The 21,231-nt window shown below is 47.4% G+C and overlaps 1 protein-coding gene across 2 annotated transcripts in view; it reads right to left on the minus strand.

Moving 5' to 3' along the window:
• The window catches only part of KCNIP2 (potassium voltage-gated channel interacting protein 2), a 230,457-nt gene that overhangs the window by 74,075 nt on the left and 135,151 nt on the right, over positions 1–21,231 (minus strand). The window contains exon 1 of one of the 2 annotated variants that reach the window (XM_040361245.1): positions 4,357–4,681. The exons of the other annotated variant lie outside the window; for it this stretch is intronic. Coding sequence (XP_040217179.1) covers positions 4,357–4,489 — 133 coding nt within the window. The 5' untranslated portion in view covers positions 4,490–4,681. Of the gene's footprint in view, positions 1–4,356; positions 4,682–21,231 lie in introns of those variants that run through there. 2 annotated transcript variants of the gene reach the window in all.

The following is a 21,231-nucleotide window of genomic DNA, read 5'->3' on the forward strand; positions in this document are numbered from 1 at the left end:
TAATGGGCGGTGGCATCATTCACTTCTAGGAATGAGGAGTTGTTGTTTTTTTTGGGGGGGGGGGAGTGGCCGGAGGAACCACGAGACTCAACGTGTCCGAAGCTGAGTAATGGAAAAGATCAGAATACAGTCTAATGTTTCTCCGTGACGTTACATCCCTCCGGACATCACTGACTCCTTCTAGAGTTCCACTATTTCTCCAGGTGACTCTTCCACATGTAAGGGACATTCTTCTCACTGATCACCAATGTAAGGGACATTCTTCCCACTGATCACCAATGTAAGGGACATTCTTCTCACTGATCACCAATGTAAGGGACATTCTTCCCACTGATCACCAATGTAAGGAACATTCTTCCCACTGATCACCAATGTAAGGGACATTCTTCTCACTGATCACCAATGTAAGGGACATTCTTCCCACTGATCACCAATGTAAGGAACATTCTTCTCACTGATCACCAATGTAAGGAACATTCTTCTCACTGATCACCAATGTAAGGAACATTCTTCTCACTGATCACCAATGTAAGGAACATTCTTCTCACTGATCACCAATGTAAGGAACATTCTTCTCACTGATCACCAATGTAAGGGACATTCTTCCCACTGATCACCAATGTAAGGGACATTCTTCCCACTGATCACCAATGTAAGGGACATTCTTCTCACTGATCACCAATGTAAGGGACATTCTTCTCACTGATCATCAATGTAAGGGACATTCTTCCCACTGATCACCAATGTAAGGAACATTCTTCTCACTGATCACCAATGTAAGGAACATTCTTCCCACTGATCACCAATGTAAGGACCATTCTTCCCACTGATCACCAATGTAAGGAACATTCTTCTCACTGATCACCAATGTAAGGGACATTCTTCCCACTGATCACCAATGTAAGGGACATTCTTCTCACTGATCACCAATGTAAGGGACATTCTTCCCACTGATCACCAATGTAAGGAACATTCTTCTCACTGATCACCAATGTAAGGGACATTCTTCCCACTGATCACCAATGTAAGGGACATTCTTCTCACTGATCACCAATGTAAGGGACATTCTTCTCACTGATCACCAATGTAAGGAACGTTCTTCTCACTGATCACCAATGTAAGGGACATTCTTCTCACTGATCACCAATGTAAGGAACGTTCTTCTCACTGATCACCAATGTAAGGGACATTCTTCTCACTGATCACCAATGTAAGGGACATTCTTCTCACTGATCACCAATGTAAGGGACATTCTTCCCACTGATCACCAATGTAAGGAGCATTCTTCTCACTGATCACCAATGTAAGGAACATTCTTCTCACTGATCACCAATGTAAGGGACATTCTTCTCACTGATCACCAATGTAAGGAACATTCTTCTCACTGATCACCAATGTAAGGAACATTCTTCCCACTGATCACCAATGTAAGGAACATTCTTCTCACTGATCACCAATGTAAGGAACATTCTTCTCACTGATCACCAATGTAAGGGACATTCTTCCCACTGATCACCAATGTAAGGAACATTCTTCTCACTGATCACCAATGTAAGGAACATTCTTCTCACTGATCACCAATGTAAGGGACATTCTTCCCACTGATCACCAATGTAAGGAACATTCTTCTCACTGATCACCAATGTAAGGGACATTCTTCCCACTGATCACCAATGTAAGGGACATTCTTCTCACTGATCACCAATGTAAGGGACATTCTTCTCACTGATCATCAATGTAAGGGACATTCTTCCCACTGATCACCAATGTAAGGAACATTCTTCTCACTGATCACCAATGTAAGGAACATTCTTCCCACTGATCACCAATGTAAGGACCATTCTTCCCACTGATCACCAATGTAAGGAACATTCTTCTCACTGATCACCAATGTAAGGGACATTCTTCCCACTGATCACCAATGTAAGGGACATTCTTCTCACTGATCACCAATGTAAGGGACATTCTTCCCACTGATCACCAATGTAAGGAACATTCTTCTCACTGATCACCAATGTAAGGGACATTCTTCCCACTGATCACCAATGTAAGGGACATTCTTCTCACTGATCACCAATGTAAGGGACATTCTTCTCACTGATCACCAATGTAAGGGACATTCTTCCCACTGATCACCAATGTAAGGAGCATTCTTCTCACTGATCACCAATGTAAGGAACATTCTTCTCACTGATCACCAATGTAAGGGACATTCTTCTCACTGATCACCAATGTAAGGGACATTCTTCTCACTGATCACCAATGTAAGGGACATTCTTCTCACTGATCACCAATGTAAGGGACATTCTTCTCACTGATCACCAATGTAAGGAACATTCTTCCCACTGATCACCAATGTAAGGGACATTCTTCCCACTGATCACCAATGTAAGGAACATTCTTCTCACTGATCACCAATGTAAGGAACATTCTTCTCACTGATCAGCAATTTGAACCTCTATATTATCTCGCCACAAGTTTCTATGAAATCTGCTTTCCGGCCTCGCCCTTTACGCTCGCACAGTTGTAGCGGCTCCTCTCCTGAACTGAAACAGCTTCTTCTGATTTCACCACACACAGTGTGCATTAGAAGCTACACCAAGACAGATATAGGCCACCTAATTTCCTGGCTGGAGGACTTCCAACATCATGTACCCTTTTCCTCCCCAGACTGACTGTCCTTGACCCCGCCCCCTTCGCTCGCAGTCTCTGCTCTAATTCATCCCAAAGGTGTTCTATCGGGTTGAGGTCAGGACTCTGTGCAGGCCGGTCGAATTCCTCCACCCCAAACTCACTTGTCCGTGTCTTTATAGACCTTGCTTTGTGCATCATTTGGTGGAGGGGGGATTATGGTGTGGGGTGGAGGGGGGATTATGGCGAGGGGTTGTTTTTCAGGGGTTTGGCTTGGCCCCTTAGTTCCAGTGAAGGGAACTCTTAAGGCGTCGGCATACCAAGACATTGATGCCCAAAGTCTGGAATCCTTCAGAATGACATCCTTGGTAGTACCATAGCCCTGAAGACCGAGGTAGGACCTTGATACACTCTCTTTCACCCACTGGCATCACCAATGTGGGGCCAGAGGGGGCAATGACCCCCCCCCCCCCAACATTATACTGTGCCCCATCCCAATTAAAACACCTTATTGTTTGTACCGGTATATGTGCCCTGCATCTTGCTGGGGCCGTCACCGAGTTATTGCATTTTATAGTTGGCCCTGTCCCCCATGTGCCCCCCCCCTAAATATGAAAGCTGGAGATGCCACTGCTTTCACCATCTATCACCTAGGGGGCGCAAAATGAACTGTCTCCGTCCCTGTCGGGGGGCTTTCCTTGTGATCTCTTCCTCCATAAGTCTTGCATTTGAGGGTTACATTTCTCAGATCCGCGTAGTGAGGTATTGGCTTGGAACAAGCATGTAGTCAGTGAAATATCAGGACACCTGATATGTACAGTCAGGGCTGGGACAAGGGGTGGGCAGGAGGGGCCGGTGTTCTGGGCACTGTGGTATCATGTGGGGTGGGGGGGGCACCACAAGGTGATGGGTGGGGGGGGGGTGTCAGGGGGTAAGTATTGCTTGAGGAGGGGAAATTTGGGGAGGTGTGCTAGGGGTAGTGATTTGGGGGGGATTTGTGTTGCAGGGGCGGTGGGTGAAGGGCATATGTGCTAGGAGGGGGATTTGTGCTAGAAATGGTAATATGGTGGTGGTGGGGGGGGGGGGGATTTGTACTAAGATCAGAATTTTTTTTGGGGGGGGATTTATGCTAGCAGATATAATTGGGGGGTATTTATGCTAGGAGGGGGACATTTTTTTGAAGTGGAGGGGGATAATCCGTGCTTGGAGGTGAAATTTGAGGGGTAGAGGATTTGTGCTAGATGGGGGAAGTTTTTTTTGTAGGGGGTTTGTGTTGGGGGCATATGGGGAGAGAGAGGATTTAAGATGGGGGGGGGGCAAATATTTGTGCCAGGATTTGGGGTTCAGCAGGGGGATGGATTTGCACTGGGAGGGATGGGAGATTTATGCTTAGGGGGGAGCATGCAGTTTTTTTGGGGGGGATTTTTGCTGAAACATATTCATACATCTTCGGGACGGAGGGGGGGGGGGGGCACAGTTTGGCTCTAGATGACCTTGTCACTAGTTAATTAGACATTTTTTGGGGGGGGCAAATCTAGTGGAGCCTTCAAATGAGATCAACCATGGTTTCTTAAATCATTGGGGGGGGGGGGGCAGGAACATTTAACCCCAAAAAAAAGGTCTTCAGTATATTAGTGGATTTCACATATGTATATACTATGAAAAGCTACATTCACTCATCATTCACCTCCCTACCCGTCATCTGCCCCAACTTGGTGGTCTTACCTTCTTCCGAAAAGTCGATGATCCCCAAAAAATGCAGAAGTTTAAGAGAGCTGAAGACCAGAAAAACGATGCCCAAGGTCTGGAATCCTTCTGAATGCCACTCGTCCTCCAAGGACATCCTGGGTAGTACCATAGCCCTGAGGACGGAGGTAGGACCTTGACACGCTCTCTTTCACCATCGACCATCTGGGGACGCAAAATTAACTGTCTCCGTCCCTGTCGGGAACTTTCCTTGTGATCTCTTCCTCCATAAGTCTTGCATTTGAGGGTTACATTTCTCAGAGGCTAGGCTCTCTTTTTTTTGGCCAGGCAAGTGGTCCTTTGAAGCTTGCGCTAGACCCAAAGGCAGGAACCCAGATCTCCAACAGATCTTCCACCCTTGGAGACCTCCTTTTAGTTTTTTTAGCCAGGCAGGGCAAATGGTCCTTTGAAGCTTGCTCTAGACCCAAAGGCAGGAACTCAGGTCTCCAATAGATTTTCCACCCTTGAAGATCTCCTTATAGTTTTTTTTAGCCAGGCAGGGCAAGTGGTCCTTCAAAGCTCGCTGTATCACCAAAAGCAGGAACCCAGATCTCCAACAGATTTTCCACCCTTGAAGACCTTCTTATAGGTTTTTTGACCAGGCAAGGCAAGTGGTCATGTGAAGCTTGCTATAGACCCAAAGGCAGGAACCCAGATCTCCAACAGATCCCTTGAAGATCTCCTTTTAGATTTTTTGGTCAGGCAGGTCAAGTGGTCCTTTGAAGCTTGCTCTAGACCCAAAGGCAGGAACCCAGATCTCCAACAGATCTTCCACCCTTGGAGATCTCCTTTTAGATTTTTTGGTCAGGCAGGGCAAGTGGTCCTTTGAAGCTTCCTGTAGTATTAAAGGCAGGAACCCAGACCTCTAACAGGTCATCCACCCTTTTTTTGGGCGTTTTTTTGACCAGGCACAGCAAGTGGTCTTTTGAAGTTTGCTGTATCACCAAAAGCAGGAACCCGGGTCTCCAAAAGATCTTCTACCCCTGAAGATCTCCTTTTAGGATTTTTGGCCAGGCAGGGCAAGTCGTTCTTTTGAACTTGCTGTATCCCTTAAAGGTAGTAACCCAAGTCTCTAATACCCTTCAAGATCTCCTTTGAAGCTTGCTGAGGCAGGTATGCTGGTCCAGATCTTCTCCTTTTTTACTTAACCAACTCGGAAGTTGAACAGTTAGTAACCCAGGTTGCTTCTACCCTTCAAGATCTCCTTTGAAGCTTGCTGAGGCAGGAATGCTGGTCCAGATCTTCTCCTTTTAGTTAACCACTCGGAAGTTGAAAAGGCAGTAACCCAGGTTTCTTCTACCCTTCAAGATCTCCTTTGAAGCTTGCTGAGGCAGGAATGCTGATCCAGATCTTCTCCTTTTAGTTAACCAACTCGGAAGTTGAAAAGGTTGTAACCCAGGTTTCTTCTACCCTTCAAGATCTCCTTTGAAGCTTGCTGTATCACCAAAAGCAGGAACCTAGGTCTCCAAAAGATCTTCTACCCCTGAAGATCTCCTTTTAGGATTTTTGGCCAGGCAGGGCAAGTCGTTCTTTTGAACTTGCTGTATCCCTTAAAGGTAGTAACCCAGGTCTCTTCTACCCTTCAAGATCTCCTTCGAAGCTTGCTGAGGCAGGACCGCTGATCCAGATCTTCTCCTTTTAGTTAACCAACTCGGAAGTTGAAAAGGCAGTAACCCAGGTTTCTTCTACCCTTCAAGATCTCCTTCGAAGCTTGCTGAGGCAGGAACACTGGTCCAGATCTTCTCCTTTTAGTTAACCAACTCGGAAGTTGAATCTTTCAAGTTGAAGCTTTGCAAACAAATGATATCCAAGTTTTCGGCAGCTATGTTCACAATGTCAGAATTTTAACTCTACCAACCCTGGAAAATGTGGTCTTGCCTAAAGTTCCTCCCCGTAATGATCTGCTCGCCTCGTAGTTCTTTTTCCAGCACAGAAGCCACCTATCTTCTCTCCCATGCCTGCAGATGTGAAAGACTTAAAGGAGCAGGGAAACTGCTTGGAGTGTATGTAGGTTGTGTGTGGATGGAGAGCCCTCGGTCCCCCTCCCTCCCGTGCATTCTGCCTTTGTTGCTGTCACAGATATGCAAAGCTCCAACTCCCCAGCTCCCATCTCTTTCTCTCGCGGCTCTCTCCAACGCTGTTTGCATTAGCTGATTTCACACTATCGCAGGAATATCTCATAATACTTTTGACATGTACGGGCAATTATGCGAAAACAATGCTTGTGATGTTAACTTCAGACCAAAATTAGTACTTTAACACCACTTAGAAAGTTGAGGAGGAAGTTCAAATATTACTTAACTGTTAGAAGTGCATGCCAAATGTGTATTGGCTCCTGCGGGTGGAGAGCCTTCATCATGAAGAGTTGAGTTGCTGAGGTTGAAAAATTTGGGTAAAATTTTGGACCAAGTAATAGTTTTTGGTTGTGAACCTTCATCTATGATCTATGATAACGGAAAGGATATTATCTACCAAAATATCGATCATGTGATTGAATGAAGACCCGCTGCCACACAGCGCAGCAAGGCCAGTGACCTTACTTTGCCAACTGTAGATGGGGCAAAAAAAAGGGCAGCTCAGTGGCTGGTGCCCTTGGTTTTTTCGAATCTCAATGAGTTACCTGCAGCCAGGGCAGCCATCAGAAATGTTGGGGCCCCGTACACAGCTTTAAGCCTGGCCCCCTACCCTGGCCTGACCACCAACATTCCCCAGGTCCTTTATATTCAGCAAAGAGACATCTTAATCCAGCACAGAGATGGCCCCATATATTTGGCAAAGAGACAGCCAAATCCAGCAAGGAGATGGTCCCATATATTCGGCAAAGAGACAGCCAAATCCAGCAAAGAGATGGTCCCATATATTTAGCAAAGAGACAGCCCAATCCAGCACAGAGATGTCAGCCCCATATATTCAGCAAAGAGACAGCCCAATCCAGCAAAAAGATGGCCCCATATATTCGGCAAAGAGACAGCCCAATCCAGCAAAGAGACATCCCCATATATTCAGCAAAGAGACAGCCCAATCCAGCAAAGAGACATCCCCATATATTCAGCAAAGAGACAGCCCAATCCAGCAAAGAGATGGTCCTATATATTCAGCAAAGAGACATCTTAATCCAGCACAGAGATGGCCCTATATATTTGGCAAAGAGACAGCCCAATCCAGCAAGGAGATGGTCCCATATATTCGGCAAAGAGACAGCCCAATCCAGCAAAGAGATGGTCCCATATATTTGGCAAAGAGACAGCCCAATCCAGCAAAGAGATGGCCCCATATATTCAGCAAAGAGACAGCCCAATCCAGCACAGAGATGGCCCCATATATTCAGCAAAGAGACAGCCCAATCCAGCAAAGTGAGGGTCCTTTATATTTAGCAAAGAGACATCTTAATCCAGCACAGAGATGGCCCCATATATTCGGCAAAGAGACAGCCCAATCCAGCAAAGAGATGGCCCCATATATTCGGCAAAGAGACAGCCCAATCCAGCAAAGAGACATCCTCATATATTCAGCAAAGAGACATCCCAATCCAGCAAAGAGATGGTCCTATATATTTAGCAAAGAGACAGCCCAATCCAGCACAGAGATGGCCCCATATATTCAGCAAAGAGACAGCCCAATCCACCAAATAGGTGGCCCTATATATTCAGCAAAGAGACAGCCCAATCCAGCAAATAGGTGGCCCTATATATTCAGAAAAGAGACAGCCCAATCCAGCAAAGAGATGGTCATTTATATTCAGCAAAGAGACATCTTAATCCAGCACAGAGATGGCCCCATATATTCGGCAAAGAGACAGCCCAATCCAGCAAAGAGACATCCTCATATATTCAGCAAAGAGACATCCCAATCCAGCAAATAGATGGTCCTATATATTTAGCAAAGAGACAGCCCAATCCAGCACAGAGATGGCCCTATATATTCAGCAAAGAGACAGCCCAATCCAGCAAATAGGTGGCCCTATATATTCAGCAAAGAGACAGCCTAATCCAACAAAGAGACATCCCCATATATTTAGCAAAGAGACATCTTAATCCAGCAAAGAGAGAGCCCCATATATTCAGCAAAGAGACAGCCCAATCCAGCAAAGAGATGGCCCCATATATTCAGCAAAGAGACAGCCCAATCCAGCAAAGAGATGGACCCATATATTCAGCAAAGAGATATCCCAATCCAGCAAAGAGACATCCCCATATATTCAGCAAAGAGACATCTCAATCCAGCAAAGAGAGAGCCCCATTTATTCAGAAAAGAGACGTCCCAATCTAACAAAGAGACATCCCAATATAGCAAAGAGACATCCCTTTGAGTGCATTGGCTCACTCACATTGGCTCACCTTGCTTTTAACAAATGCTAGTTACTACAGCAGCAAGGACTCTGTCTTTTTGGTTGGGGCCTGGGTGGCTGGGCCCCTCGGGACATCAGGGCCCCCTACATGTGATGGCGGCCCTGCCTGCAGCAGCCAGGAATGAACACCTAAAGCACTTTCTCCACTTTCCCTTTTTCATGTTGTTGCACCTACACAGTTTGGGCACCTTCTCATTCCTGACTAGTAGGGTGTAGGTCCTCGGGCTTTCCATGAAAGTCTTGAGGAGGGGGGGCATGTGTCCTTTCAGGTTCTTCACCTCCCTGCCCCACCTAGTACATGGGTAGGCCTGCTTCGCCAGGCTTCCCAAAGAAAGGGGTCAGTTTGTCACTTTTTCACTACCGACTAGTAGGGTGTAGGTCCTCGGGGTCGTCCTGAAATTGTTGAACAAGGGGGGGGGGGGGGCATGTGGTCAGGTTCTCCACCTCCTATGGGGTCTCTCTTTGGGGGAGCCCCACCTAGTACTTTGGTAGGTCTTTCTTTGGCAGGCCCCCCAAAGAAAGGGGTAGGTTTGGCACTTTCTCACTCCCGACTAGTAGATTGTAGGCCCTCTGGCTTGCCCTGAAAGTCTTGAGGGGGGAGGGCATGTGACCTCTTGGTCAGGTTCTCCCCCTCCCATGGGGACCCCATGTCCCCATGACCCGCAGTCCTGGTTAAGTTGAGGTCCGAAAATTTCTGAGGGGAGACATGAGAGGAGAACTGACAGGCTGTGCAGTGGTGAGTGAGTGAACTTCACATCCATCCACGGCAAACCCCCCCCCCCCCCCGCTCACCCGCGATCACCCCCCCCCCCCCTCAACAACTGCGATCGTCTCCCCCCCCTCCACAACTTCGTTCGGCCGCCGACCCCCCCCCTCAACAACTTTGATTGGCTGCTTCCCCCCCGCTCAACAACTTCGACTTCGATTGGCCCCCGCCCAACAAAAATGTCCCGCAGTGGACTTTTAAAATGTGTGTTTAAAATTTGGGGTACACACCCTATTGCAATAGGCTGCGCACCCCTCTGAGTACAGCTATGCCAGGATCTAAGACTGGTGCAGTACAGCTATGTCAGGATCTAAGACTGGTGCAGTACAGCTATGCCAGGATCAAAGACTGGTGCAATACAGCTATGCCAGGATCAAAGACTGGCGCAGTACAGCTATGCCAGGATCAAAGACTGGTGCAATACAGCTATGCCAGGATCAAAGACTGGTGCAATACAGCTATGCCAGGATCAAAGACTGGTGCAGTATAGCTATGCCAGGATCAAAGACTGGTGCAGTATAGCTATGCCAGGATCAAAGACTGGTGCAGTACAGGCGCTATGCCAGGATCAAAGACTGGTGCAGTACAGCTATGCCAGGATCAAAGACTGGTGCAGTACAGCTATGCCAGGATCAAAGACTGGTGCAGTACAACTATGCCAAGATCAAAGACTGGTGCAGTACAGCTATGCCAGGATCAAAGACTGGTGCAGTACAACTATGCCAGGATCAAAGACTGGTGCAGTACAGATATGCCAGGATGAAAGCCTGGTGCAGTACAGCTATGCCAGGATCAAAGACTGGCGCAGTACAGCTATGCCAGGATCAAAGATGCCAGGATGCATCTTAAGGTTTTATTTGGACTGTAAAGTTTATTTCTTTGATATAAAAGATCGGGGAAGGTGATTTCTCGGATCGTTGACCTCCTTTTACTCTACAACCAGGAATGGTCTCTCCGCCTCCTCCTTCACTATGACATCACATTGTACTGAACTCATCTCATCATACGGCTGGACGGGAGTCAGAGGGATTTTGCTGGACTAACCATTATTTAGTGCCGCTGGGTAGAATCATATATAATGGCTTGTCCAGCAACATCCGGGCCATGGTTGTGCACGTGACAGGTTCTCTTTTTTCTTTTTAAAGAGATATTGATCGGAAGTAGAAGTCACCTTCTCATTATTGACTGATTGGCCATCGGAAGACGCCTCGGCCCTCGGGGGCTTTAAGAACACCTTGAGATATGGAACAATAGACTACAATATGGTAACACCTCTCCCGGGGGTTCTAGGCTCACCGTTCTCGAAGACCCTTTTGAAAGGTAAGGACTGTACTCAGGGTCGGGATGGGCAGGAGGGACGGGCGGTACCATGTGAGGTGCGGGGGCGTCACAAGGAGATTGGGGACGGGGATTTGTGCTGGAAGGGGGGACGGGGAGTAAGTACTGCTCTAGGAGGGGAAATTGGGGGGGGGGGGGTGCTAAGAGTGGTGATCGAGGGGGATTAAAGGGGGGATGAAGATTTGTGCTTGGGGCGGTGGTTAAGGTGGGGGGTAAGATGTGTACTAGGAGGGGAAAGTTTAGGGGTAGAGGATTTGTGCTGGGGGGTGGTTAAGGTGGGAGGGGGGTAATATGTGTACTAGGAGGGGAGTAAGTACTGCTCTAGGAGGGGAAATCGGGGGGGGGGGGTGCTAAGAGTGGTGATCGAGGGGGATTTATGTTGGGAGGGGGGATGGGGGGTGAAGATTTGTGCTTGGGGGGGTGGTTAAGGTGGGGGTAAGATGTGTACTAGGAGGGGAAAGTTTAGGGGTAGAGGATTTGTGCTGGGGGGGTGGTTAAGGTGGGAGGGGGGTAATATGTGTACTAGGAGGGGAACGTTTAGGGGTAGACGATTTGTGCTAGGAGGGTTGAATTTTCTGTGGAGGGGCATTTGGGGGGGGGGGGCAAAGATTTGTGCTGAGAGGGGGAGTTCAGCAGGAGGGTGGATTTTTTTCTGGGAGTCAGTGCCAGGACAAAGTCATCTAGAGCCCAGGGCAAGCATGCCAACCTTCCCCCACCCCCAAGGAATATCCCTCCCAAAAAACTAAGCACTAATCTGCATGCTCACCCCCCTAAGCATTAATTCACCTCCTCCCAGTATAAATCCGCATCCCCTGCGGAAATCCCCCCTCCCACCACAAATCTTTGCCCCCCCTCCCTCATCTCCAAATCTCCCCATCACAAATGCCTAACCCCCCCCCCAAAAAATCACCCCTCCTAGCACAAATCCTCTACACCTAGGTTTTCGGGACAAAGTGGATTGAATGACACTGGGCATCAGGCCGAGGACATCTAGTGGTAGAAAAAAGGACTACAAGGGAGAGCTCTGGATTAAAGGTGCATATTGCAGCAAAAGCTGGTTTTTGGTTTTGTATCTTTTAATATCTCTTCTGCTTTAATGAAAGAGGCTGAAGGAGGACGGCATCTTATATGAAGGTGTGGAGGGTTGAATATGATGCTAGGATGGCATATGCGGGCATAGCCTGATGGAACTGGCAATGGGGGTCTGTAATTAAAAAATAAAATAAATGTCTGGGATGTTATTATTAAAGACGAACATTTGTCACTTCCTCCAGATAGGAAGTACGATGTAACCGCTTATCCTCCGCGCGCCAACGCCTGTTTCTTACGCAAGGCATGCTGTGCCAATGGGATTCACTAGGAACTGATAGAAGTGAGCGAATGACGTCATCAGAGATCGAATAACCTCAAGACTGGGAAAAACAAAACATCCCCGTGACCGCGCCATGTGACGCCGCTGCCCTCCATTTCCTTTTTGAACCCGGGATCTAAGTGGCCTCTAATTCATTCGCTTCCTTTCTCCTCCTTGATATGGAATTCAATTAGAAATGGAATGTCGTCGTTAACCTGTCCTGTGCCGGACGGAGCGTCTGATGACAGCAAGCTAGGTGGTGACTTTCCTGTCCTTGAAGGGGTTAAATTTAATGAGTTCATTGAGAGGCCATTGAGGCTGAAATGTGCTCTAAGTGGTGAAAAAAGGGGGCCCAATGTGAATTGCAGCTCCAAGCGGATCCGCGGGCCACTGAGATTCGCACGTCCTGCCATTCCGGGGGGGGGGGGCGACAATTTGTCACCGGCGACCCCAGGAGGGTTCATATTGTGCTTTCAAGGCAGAAACGACAAGCCTGGAAATAAACTGGATTCCTATTCCCGATATTCCGGCTATTTGTATAATTCATTCCGCTCTTCACCCCGGAGGAGCAGACCAACATCATTTGTAACCTTCTTTCTTCCCTTCCTTCTTTCCCTTCCTGTTTTTTTCCTCTTCCTTTACCTTTTCCCCTTCACTTCTTTCATTTTCCTTCCCTTCCTTCTTTCCCTTCGTTTTTTTCCCCCTCTTCTTTTCCCCCCTATTCTTCCCTTCTTTCACATTCCTTCCCTTCCTTCTTTCCCTTCTTTCATTTTCCTTCCCTTCCTTCTTTCATTTTCCTTCCCTTCCTTCTTTCATTTTCCTTCCCTTCCTTCTTTCATTTTCCTTCCCTTCCTTCTTTCCCTTCTTTCATTTTCCTTCCCTTCCTTCTTTTCATTTTCTCTTTTCCTTCCCTTCCTTCTTTCCCTTAATTTTTCCCCCCTCTTCCTTTTCCCTCTCCCTATTCTTCCCTTCTTTCATTTTCCTTCCCTTCCTTCTTTCCCTTCTTTCATTTTCCTTCCCTTCCTTCTTTCCATTTTCTCTTTTCCTTCCCTTCCTTCTTTCCCTTCCTGTTTTTTTCCTCTTCCTTTTTCTTTTCCTTTTCCCATTCCCTTCATTCATTTACCCTCCCTTCCTTCCCCCCCTCTTCCTTTTTCCTCCCTATTCTTCCCTTCTTTCATTTTCCTTCCCTTCCTTCTTTCCCTTCCTGTTTTTTTCCTCTTCCTTTTTCTTTACCTTTTGCCCTTCACTTCTTTCATTTTCCTTCCCTTCCTTCTTTCCCTTCGTTTTTTCCCCCTCTTCTTTTCCCCCCTATTCTTCCCTTCTTTCATATTCCTTCCCTTCCTTCTTTCCCTTCTTTTATTTTCCTTCCCTTCCTTCTTTCATTTTCCTTCCCTTCCTTCTTTCATTTTCCTTCCCTTCCTTCTTTCATTTTCCTTCCCTTCCTTCTTTCATTTTCCTTCCCTTCCTTCTTTCCCTTCTTTCATTTTCCTTCCCTTCCTTCTTTCCCTTCTTTCATTTTCCTTCCCTTCCTTCTTTTCACTTTCTCTTTTCCTTCCCTTCCTTCTTTCCCTTAATTTTTTCCCCCTCTTCCTTTTCCCTCTCCCTATTCTTCCCTTCTTTCATTTTCCTTCCCTTCCTTCTTTCCCTTCTTTCATTTTCCTTCCCTTCCTTCTTTTCACTTTCTCTTTTCCTTCCCTTCCTTCTTTCCCTTAATTGTTTCCCCCTCTTCCTTTTCCCTCTCCCTATTCTTCCCTTCTTTCATTTTCCTTCCCTTCCTTCTTTCCCTTCCTGTTTTTTTCCTCTTCCTTTTTCTTTACCTTTTCCCCTTCCCTTCTTTCATTTTCCTTATCTTGCTTCTTTCCCTTCGTTCCCCCCCCTCTTCCTTTTTCCTCCCTATTCTTTCCTTCTTTCATTTTCCTTCCCTTCCTTCTTTTCATTTTCTTTTTTCCTTCCCTTCCTTCTTTCCCTTGCTTTTTGTTTCCCCCCTCTTCCTTTTCCCTCTACCTATTCTTCCTTTTTTTTTCCTTTTCCTTTCCTCCTTCTTTCCATTTCTCTTCCCTTCCCTTCATTATTTTTCCTGTGTTTTTTTTTTGGCTCTTTTATATACTTATTTGCCTTCCAATTCCTTTTATAATACTTGTTTCCTTTGTTTCTTCTTTCCCATTTTATTAATTCCTTCTTTCACATTCCTTTCTTTACCTCTTTTCCCCTTCCTTTTCATTCTGTGTTTCTTTTCCACTTTTCTTTCCATAATTATTTCTCTTTCCTTTCTTCCTTGTTTTCCAAATCTTTCCTTTTCTCAATCTCCTTCCCTACTTTCCCTTCATTTTCACTTCTTTCTTTTCCTTCCTTCTAATCCCCCCCCCCCCCCACTCTTTATATGTTTCTTTACCTTACCTTCCTTTTTTCTCTTCCTTTAGTATTTGTGTCTCTTTCTTTCCTTTTTTGCCTCTATGTTTTTCATAATTGTTTTCCTTTCCATAAAGTTGTTCCTTTCCCTCCTTTCTTTCTTTTCTATTTCCTTGCTTTATTCATTCCTCATCCTTCCCTTCCCTTTCCATTCTTATCTACCTTCCTCTTTCTTTCTTTCCTGTTCATTTCTCTGCTTTCTCTCATTCTCCTCCTCTCCTTTCCCGTCCTTCCTATTATCCATTTTCAGTCCTTTCTTTTCCTTTCCTTCTGATCTTTTTCTTTCCCTTTTTTCTTTCACCACCTTTCCCTTCACTTCCCTTACCTTCTTTGCTCATCCATTCCTCTCTCGATTCCCCTTTCCTTTTCATCCTTATTTTAGCTTCTTTTCCTACATTCCCTTCCCCCTCCTTTTTTCGCTTTCTTATTTCCCATCTCTTTCCTTCACACCCCTTTATTTCCTTTTCTTATTCCTTCTTTTTTCCTTCCCTTTTCTTCTTTCTTTCTTTCTCTTTCTTTCTTTCTTTCTTTCCCTTCCATTGTTGGTATACTTATTTCCCTTTCATTCTTTACCCATTCTTTCCTTTTCTCAGTCCCTTCTTTATTTCCCTTCCTTATCATTTTTGCCTTTCCCACCTTCTTTCCCTTACCTTCTTTATTCCCATTCCTTTTTATTTTTTCTCTTTCCTTTTATATTTCCATAAATGTTCTCTTTCCCTTCCCTTTCCATGACCTTGCATTATTATTTCCCTTCTTTCTCCTTCCCTTTTCCCCTTTTCTTCTTTAATTTACATTTTTCTGCTTTCTCTCATTCTCCTTCTCTTCCTTCCCTTTCCTCCTTCTTTCCATTTCTCTCCTCTATCTTCCTTCTTCTGTCTTTCCTTCCTTCCTTCCTTCCTTTTAGTTCCCTTCCTTCTTTTACTCCCTTTCCCTCAATTTCCCATCCCTTCTTTTCTTATCTATTGTACTCTGTTTCCTTTTCCTTAACTCTTTATTTTTCCTTTCATTTCCTCCCCCTTCCTTATTTATCTTTCCTCCTTTATTTCACATTCTTTTCTTTCTTTTTCCCTTCCTCTCTTTCATCACTTCCTTTTCTTTCTGAATTTCCTTTCCATTTTCTTCTGCTTTCCTTCTGTCTTTTTTCTTTCCCTTTCTTCTTTCACTCCCTTTCCCTCAATGCCCTTCTTTCCTTATACATTTCACTCCTTATTTCCTTTTCCTTAATTCTTTCCCTTTCCCTTTCCTTCCTTCTGTAGATTTACATTTCCTACAGTGTCCTAGATTTCTTTTCCTCTTCTTTATTTTCATTCTTTTTTTTAATATTGCTTTTTTTTTTCTTTTTTATTCCTTCTTTTTTTTCTGAATTTCCTTTCCATTTTTCTTTCCATAAATATTTCCCTTACTTGTCCTTCTTTTTCTCTCTTATTTTTTCTTTTTTTCCTTCATTCTTTGCCTTCCCTTTTCCTTTTTTCCTTCCCTTCCTTCCTTTCCCATTCTTTCCATCTTTCCTATTCATTTTCCTGCTTTCTCTCGCCTCCTTTTTTCTAATTTCCTTTCCTTCTGTCCTTTTTTTTGCTTTCCCTTCCTTCTCTTCCATCACTAGTTTCCGTGTCCCATGTCCTGCTGCTCACTGAACACAAGAGGGCGCTCGCTTGGAACAGGCACCATTCAGAGGACACTCTGCATTTCCCAATGAATGTGAAGTGTTCTCTGATTGGACAAGGTGGGGATGTCAGCGCCCCCACCTCTCCAACTCATCCAATTAGAGAACGCTTTGAGAGAATGCAACGTGTTCTCTAAGTGGCACCCGTGCATTAAGGGGCTCAATGCATTAGTGCAGCCGCTCAGCAAAGGATCTGGAAGCAAGTGGGGATCACTGGTGCACCAGTTTGCCCCTGGGAGATAGCCTTCTCTGACCCCAAGTAATATATGAAAGAACACATCTCCAGCATCCCTTTGGACATGCATGCTCCCAGAGGCGGCTCTTTAATTAGGCAAATTAGGCGGTCGCCTAAGGCCCCACACTCACAGGGGCCTCGTGGCTGCCTAACTTACCCAATGTATTACCCCGGTTTTGAGGGACGGGAGACCTTAACGCTGCTGTGCTCAGGCCCTGACCAGTAAATATCGGTGACACCACCCCTTGTGACGTCAATGACCCAGCATGCCCTCAGTCAATGACGTCACAAGGGGGCGGGATCACCAGATGACATCACCGGCCCTTAGTTATTAAAGAGCAGGATCTGGGGGCCGCCTTGTTAAAGGGGGGTTCCAGATTCCAATAAGCCCCCTGCCCGCAGACCCCCACAACCACCGGCCAGGGTTGTGGGGAAGAGGCTCTTGTCCTTGAATTATTTTTCCCATCATGGGCGTGAGTGGGGGGCCCCATGTCAAGTTTTGCCTAAGGCCTCACAAAGCCTAGAGCCGATGCTCCTCCCTGCTGGCCAGTGGGTGTTGCAGAAATTACCCATGCAGTCCGTTCCAGAAGAAAGTTTGATCGCGTGCTATGTAATCAAGCAACTGATCAGCAGATTGCCCAGCTAAAGTCTACAGCACCCAGTTGCCAGCAGGGAGGAATATACACATCTAAAGGGATGTCAGTGATATATTAGGGAACACATCTCCAGCATCCCTTTGGACATGCATGTTCCTCCCTGCTGGCCAGTGGGTGTTGCAGAAATTATTCATGCAGTCCGTTCCAGCGTGTAACCAAGCTACCGATCAGCGGATTGCCCAGCTAAAGCCTGCAGCACCCTGTTGCCAGCAGGGAGGAACATGCACATCTAAAGGGATGCCAGGGATGCGTTCTTTCACATTATCCTCATGCTAGGAGCTTCATCACACGCTGAATCTATTGTACAATGAGGTGTGGAGGTACATTCATGTGACTGCAAGCGGGGATAAAAGGTATCTGAGCTTTGGGCAAATATTGGGCAAATATTGGGCAATTATCGTCTCATTTAAAGCAATAAACAGTTCTATTGAGTTTATATTAGAGAACTTCTCCACCACCGCGCCTTTCAATGATGGAGAACAGCGTGCAGCACGCAGCCTGACCCACATAATTCTTAGGGGTCATCCCAGAGCCCCGCCCCCCCCCCATTTCAGCCGTAAGCTACCAAAGGAATTGCTATCCTATAACTCTGTATGGCGGGCGAACGTCATAATACTTTGGCCAAAAATGGTCCTAAACCAGTGATGGAGAACCTCGGCACCCCCAGAGGTTTGGGAACTACATTTCCCATGATGCTCCCGCACTCTGCAGGGTAGTGGAGCATCATGGGAAATGTAGTTCCCAAAACACCTGGGGTGCCGAGGTTCTCCATCCCCGTCCTAAACAAATGGATCATCCGAACGACTCAACAAGAACCGAACTCAACCCACTTGGGTTTCCACAACTTAGAAGATAAAACATAAAAAAAAGAATGTAGAGCGCCCCCTACAGAGCCGCTGGGGAATTTTGGTCCTGTTTTCCCCCCTTTAGAGCGCACACAGCCAGGCACGCGGCATTTTCCTGCACTCTTCCACTGGCTCCAAAGAACAGTCTAGGGCCCCCAAACCTTCTAAAGAAAGGGCCAATTTACTGTCCTTCAGGCGTTAGGGGGTCAGGGGTTCCCCTTGAAGAATAAGCCAGGAATTGGAATAGGGACCTCCCCCAGAGGTCAAAGGTCACGAGGCGTGGCTGACCCCCACCCCCCCACCGAAGTGTACCGCCTACCGCAACTAAGTCGGGGAATGAACAAGTCGAGGAAAGTAGAAAATGTCCCATTATTGTTTTTTGGGGGAGGAATAGTGCCTCATCGATGGTGTCAGTGGGAGGAAGAGTGCCTCATTCTTGGTATGAGTGGGAGGGGAATAATGCCCCATTGATGGTATCAGTGGGAAGAATGGTGCCCCATCATTGGTGTCAGCAGGAGGAATGGTGCCCCATTGATGGTGTCAGTGGGAGGAATGGTGCCCCATTGATGGTGTCAGTGTTGGTAAAAAATGGTGATAGTGCCTCATTCTTGGTATGAGTGGGAGGTATAATGCCCCATTGATGGTGTCAGTGGGAAGAATGGTGTCCCATCATTGGTGTCAGTGGGAGGAATGGTGCCCCATTGATGGTGTACGTGGGAAGAACGGTGCCCCATCATTGGTGTTAGTGGGAGGAATAGTGCCCCATCATTGGTGTCAGTGGGAGGAATAGTGTCCCATCATTGGTGTCAGCGGGAGGAATGGTGTCCCATCATTGGTGTCAGTGGGAGGAATGGTGCCCCATTGATGGTGTACGTGGGAAGAACGGTGCCCCATCATTGGTGTTAGTGGGAGGAATAGTGCCCCATCATTGGTGTCAGCGGGAGGAATGGTGTCCCATCATTGGTGTCAGTGGGAGGAATAGTGCCCCATCATTGGTATCAGTGGGAGTAATGGTGCCCCATCATTGGTGTCAGTGGGAGGAATAGTGTCCCATCATTGGTATCAGTGGGAGGAATAGTGTCCCATCATTGGTGTCAGTGGGAGGAATAGTGTCCCATCATTGGTGTCAGTGGGGAGGAATAGTGTCCCATCATTGGTGTCAGTGGGGAGGAATAGTGTCCCATCATTGGTGTCAGTGGGAGGAATAGTGCCCCATCATTGGTGTCAGTGGGAGGAATAGTGCCCCATCATTGGTATCAGTGGGAGGAATAGTGTCCCATCATTGGTGTCAGTGGGAGGAATAGTGTCCAATTATTGGTGTCCGCTGGAAGAAAAGTGTCCCAAGGGCTAGATAAAGGCAAACAAAGGGCCGCATCCGGCCCCCGGGCCGCAGTTTGGAGACCACTGGTCTAGGGGGTTTCTTTTTGGGTTTTTAACTGCTTCCCGCCCACCGTATGGTGAAAAGACGGATGGGCTGGAGCACTCTCGTTCTGGGAGGACATCATGTGACGTCCTCCCATTCTTCCTGTGCATGCGTGGCGCATGACGATCGGTGTGGGGGGGGGGGGAATAGTGCCCCATGATTAGAAGTCCATACATGGCTCAAACAGAGATTCCCCAGTCCCTTTCTCTGCAGCCTGCAGAAAACATAGTTTACTATGCTTCAATTAAGAATGGAAGACAGGAGCGATCGGTGCAGATCGCTCATTGTGTTCATTCGGAAAAGGAAGGGGCCGGTTAATGAAATATTTACCATCCCCTTCCCCGCTCCTGAGAGGAGGGAAGCTGGCAGCACTGCAGAGGGGAGACGGGAAGCAGGGGAAATCGGGGAGTGCCCAGGCTCCCCCGGCACACGCCCATGTGAAGTCAGATATCTGGGGCTTCCGCTGTATCTACCTCTGTGGGTGAAAAGCATTTTCTTTTCTTTTTGAATCCTCTTTCTATACGACGTCATCGTGTTGCCCCCCGGCTGTCTTTCGGCAGATCTGGGCGTTAATTGGAGTCATTAAAAAAACATAAAATTGCTTTTTCCCCCAACGAATCCTTAATGCGTTCTGCCGCAGGAATCCCCAGCAGTAGCGTGAGGGAGAGGAGATACATGTACTAAGATGTATCCGGTCTGAATCATACAATCCACAGCATCATCCCCTCACTGGCACTCAGCTCGGCCGAAACGCGTTGGGGAGGAGCAAAGAGCATTCACGGATAACCGCTCCATTAATTGCAGGAGGGAAACCAAATGGAATCCCCATGGAATTGTAATTGGACGGACGATTAGAAGTCCAATTTCGTCTGATTCCTCCTGAATCTGTCAGAATTTGAGCCATGGGTGGAAGGCCACTGGTAAGGCAATACAACCGGCCCTCCTGTACTGGGCCCGGCGCACCCATCAGTTCAAAAGGGGAGGGGCCTTCTGAGCAGGAGGTTCGGCTGTACTGTCTTCTACCTCCCCCTGCATTGGCTGAGAATAAGGTTTAGAACACATTGGGAGAAGGAGGAGACGCTGGGTTGAGCGAGAGGTTGAGACACAGAAGGATGTTGGGTATGCTGGGGGGAAAAGGAGGCTGGGAATATGGGTTAGAAACCCTTTGGGAGAAGGAGGTTGAGAAGGGGGAGGGGAGGAAGGAAGTTTAGGATGCTGGGGGAGAAGGAGGTTGGGATGCTGGGGGGTGAAGGAGGTTGGGATGCTGGGGGGGGAAGGAAGTTGGGACTCTGGGGGGGAAGGAAGTTGGGACTCTGGGGGGGAAGGAAGTTGGGACTCTGGGGGGAGAAGGAGGTTGGGATGCTGGGGGGGGAGAAGGAGGTTGGGACTCTGGGGGAGAAGGAGGTTGGGATGCTGGGGGGGGAAGGAAGTTGGGACTCTGGGGGGGAAGGAAGTTGGGACTCTGGGGGGAGAAGGAGGTTGGGATGATGGGGGAGAAGGAGGTTGGGACTCTGGGGGAGAAGGAGGTTGGGATGCTGGGGGAGAAGGAGGTTGGGAGGCTGGGGGAGAAGGAGGTTGGGATGCTGGGGGAGAAGGAGGTTGGGAGGCTGGGGGAGAAGGAGGTTGGGATTCTGGGGGAGAAGGAGGTTGGGACGCTGGGGGGGGAAGGAAGTTGGGACTCTGGGGGGGGAGGAAGTTGGGACTCTGGGGGGAGAAGGAAGTTGGGACGCTGGGGGAGAAGGAGGTTGGGATGCTGGGGGAGAAGGAGGTTGGGACTCTGGGGGAGAAGGAGGTTGGGACGCTGGGGGAGAAGGAGGTTG

This window comes from Rana temporaria, chromosome 8 (genome assembly GCF_905171775.1).
Source record: "Rana temporaria chromosome 8, aRanTem1.1, whole genome shotgun sequence".
NCBI lineage: Eukaryota > Metazoa > Chordata > Amphibia > Anura > Ranidae > Rana > Rana temporaria.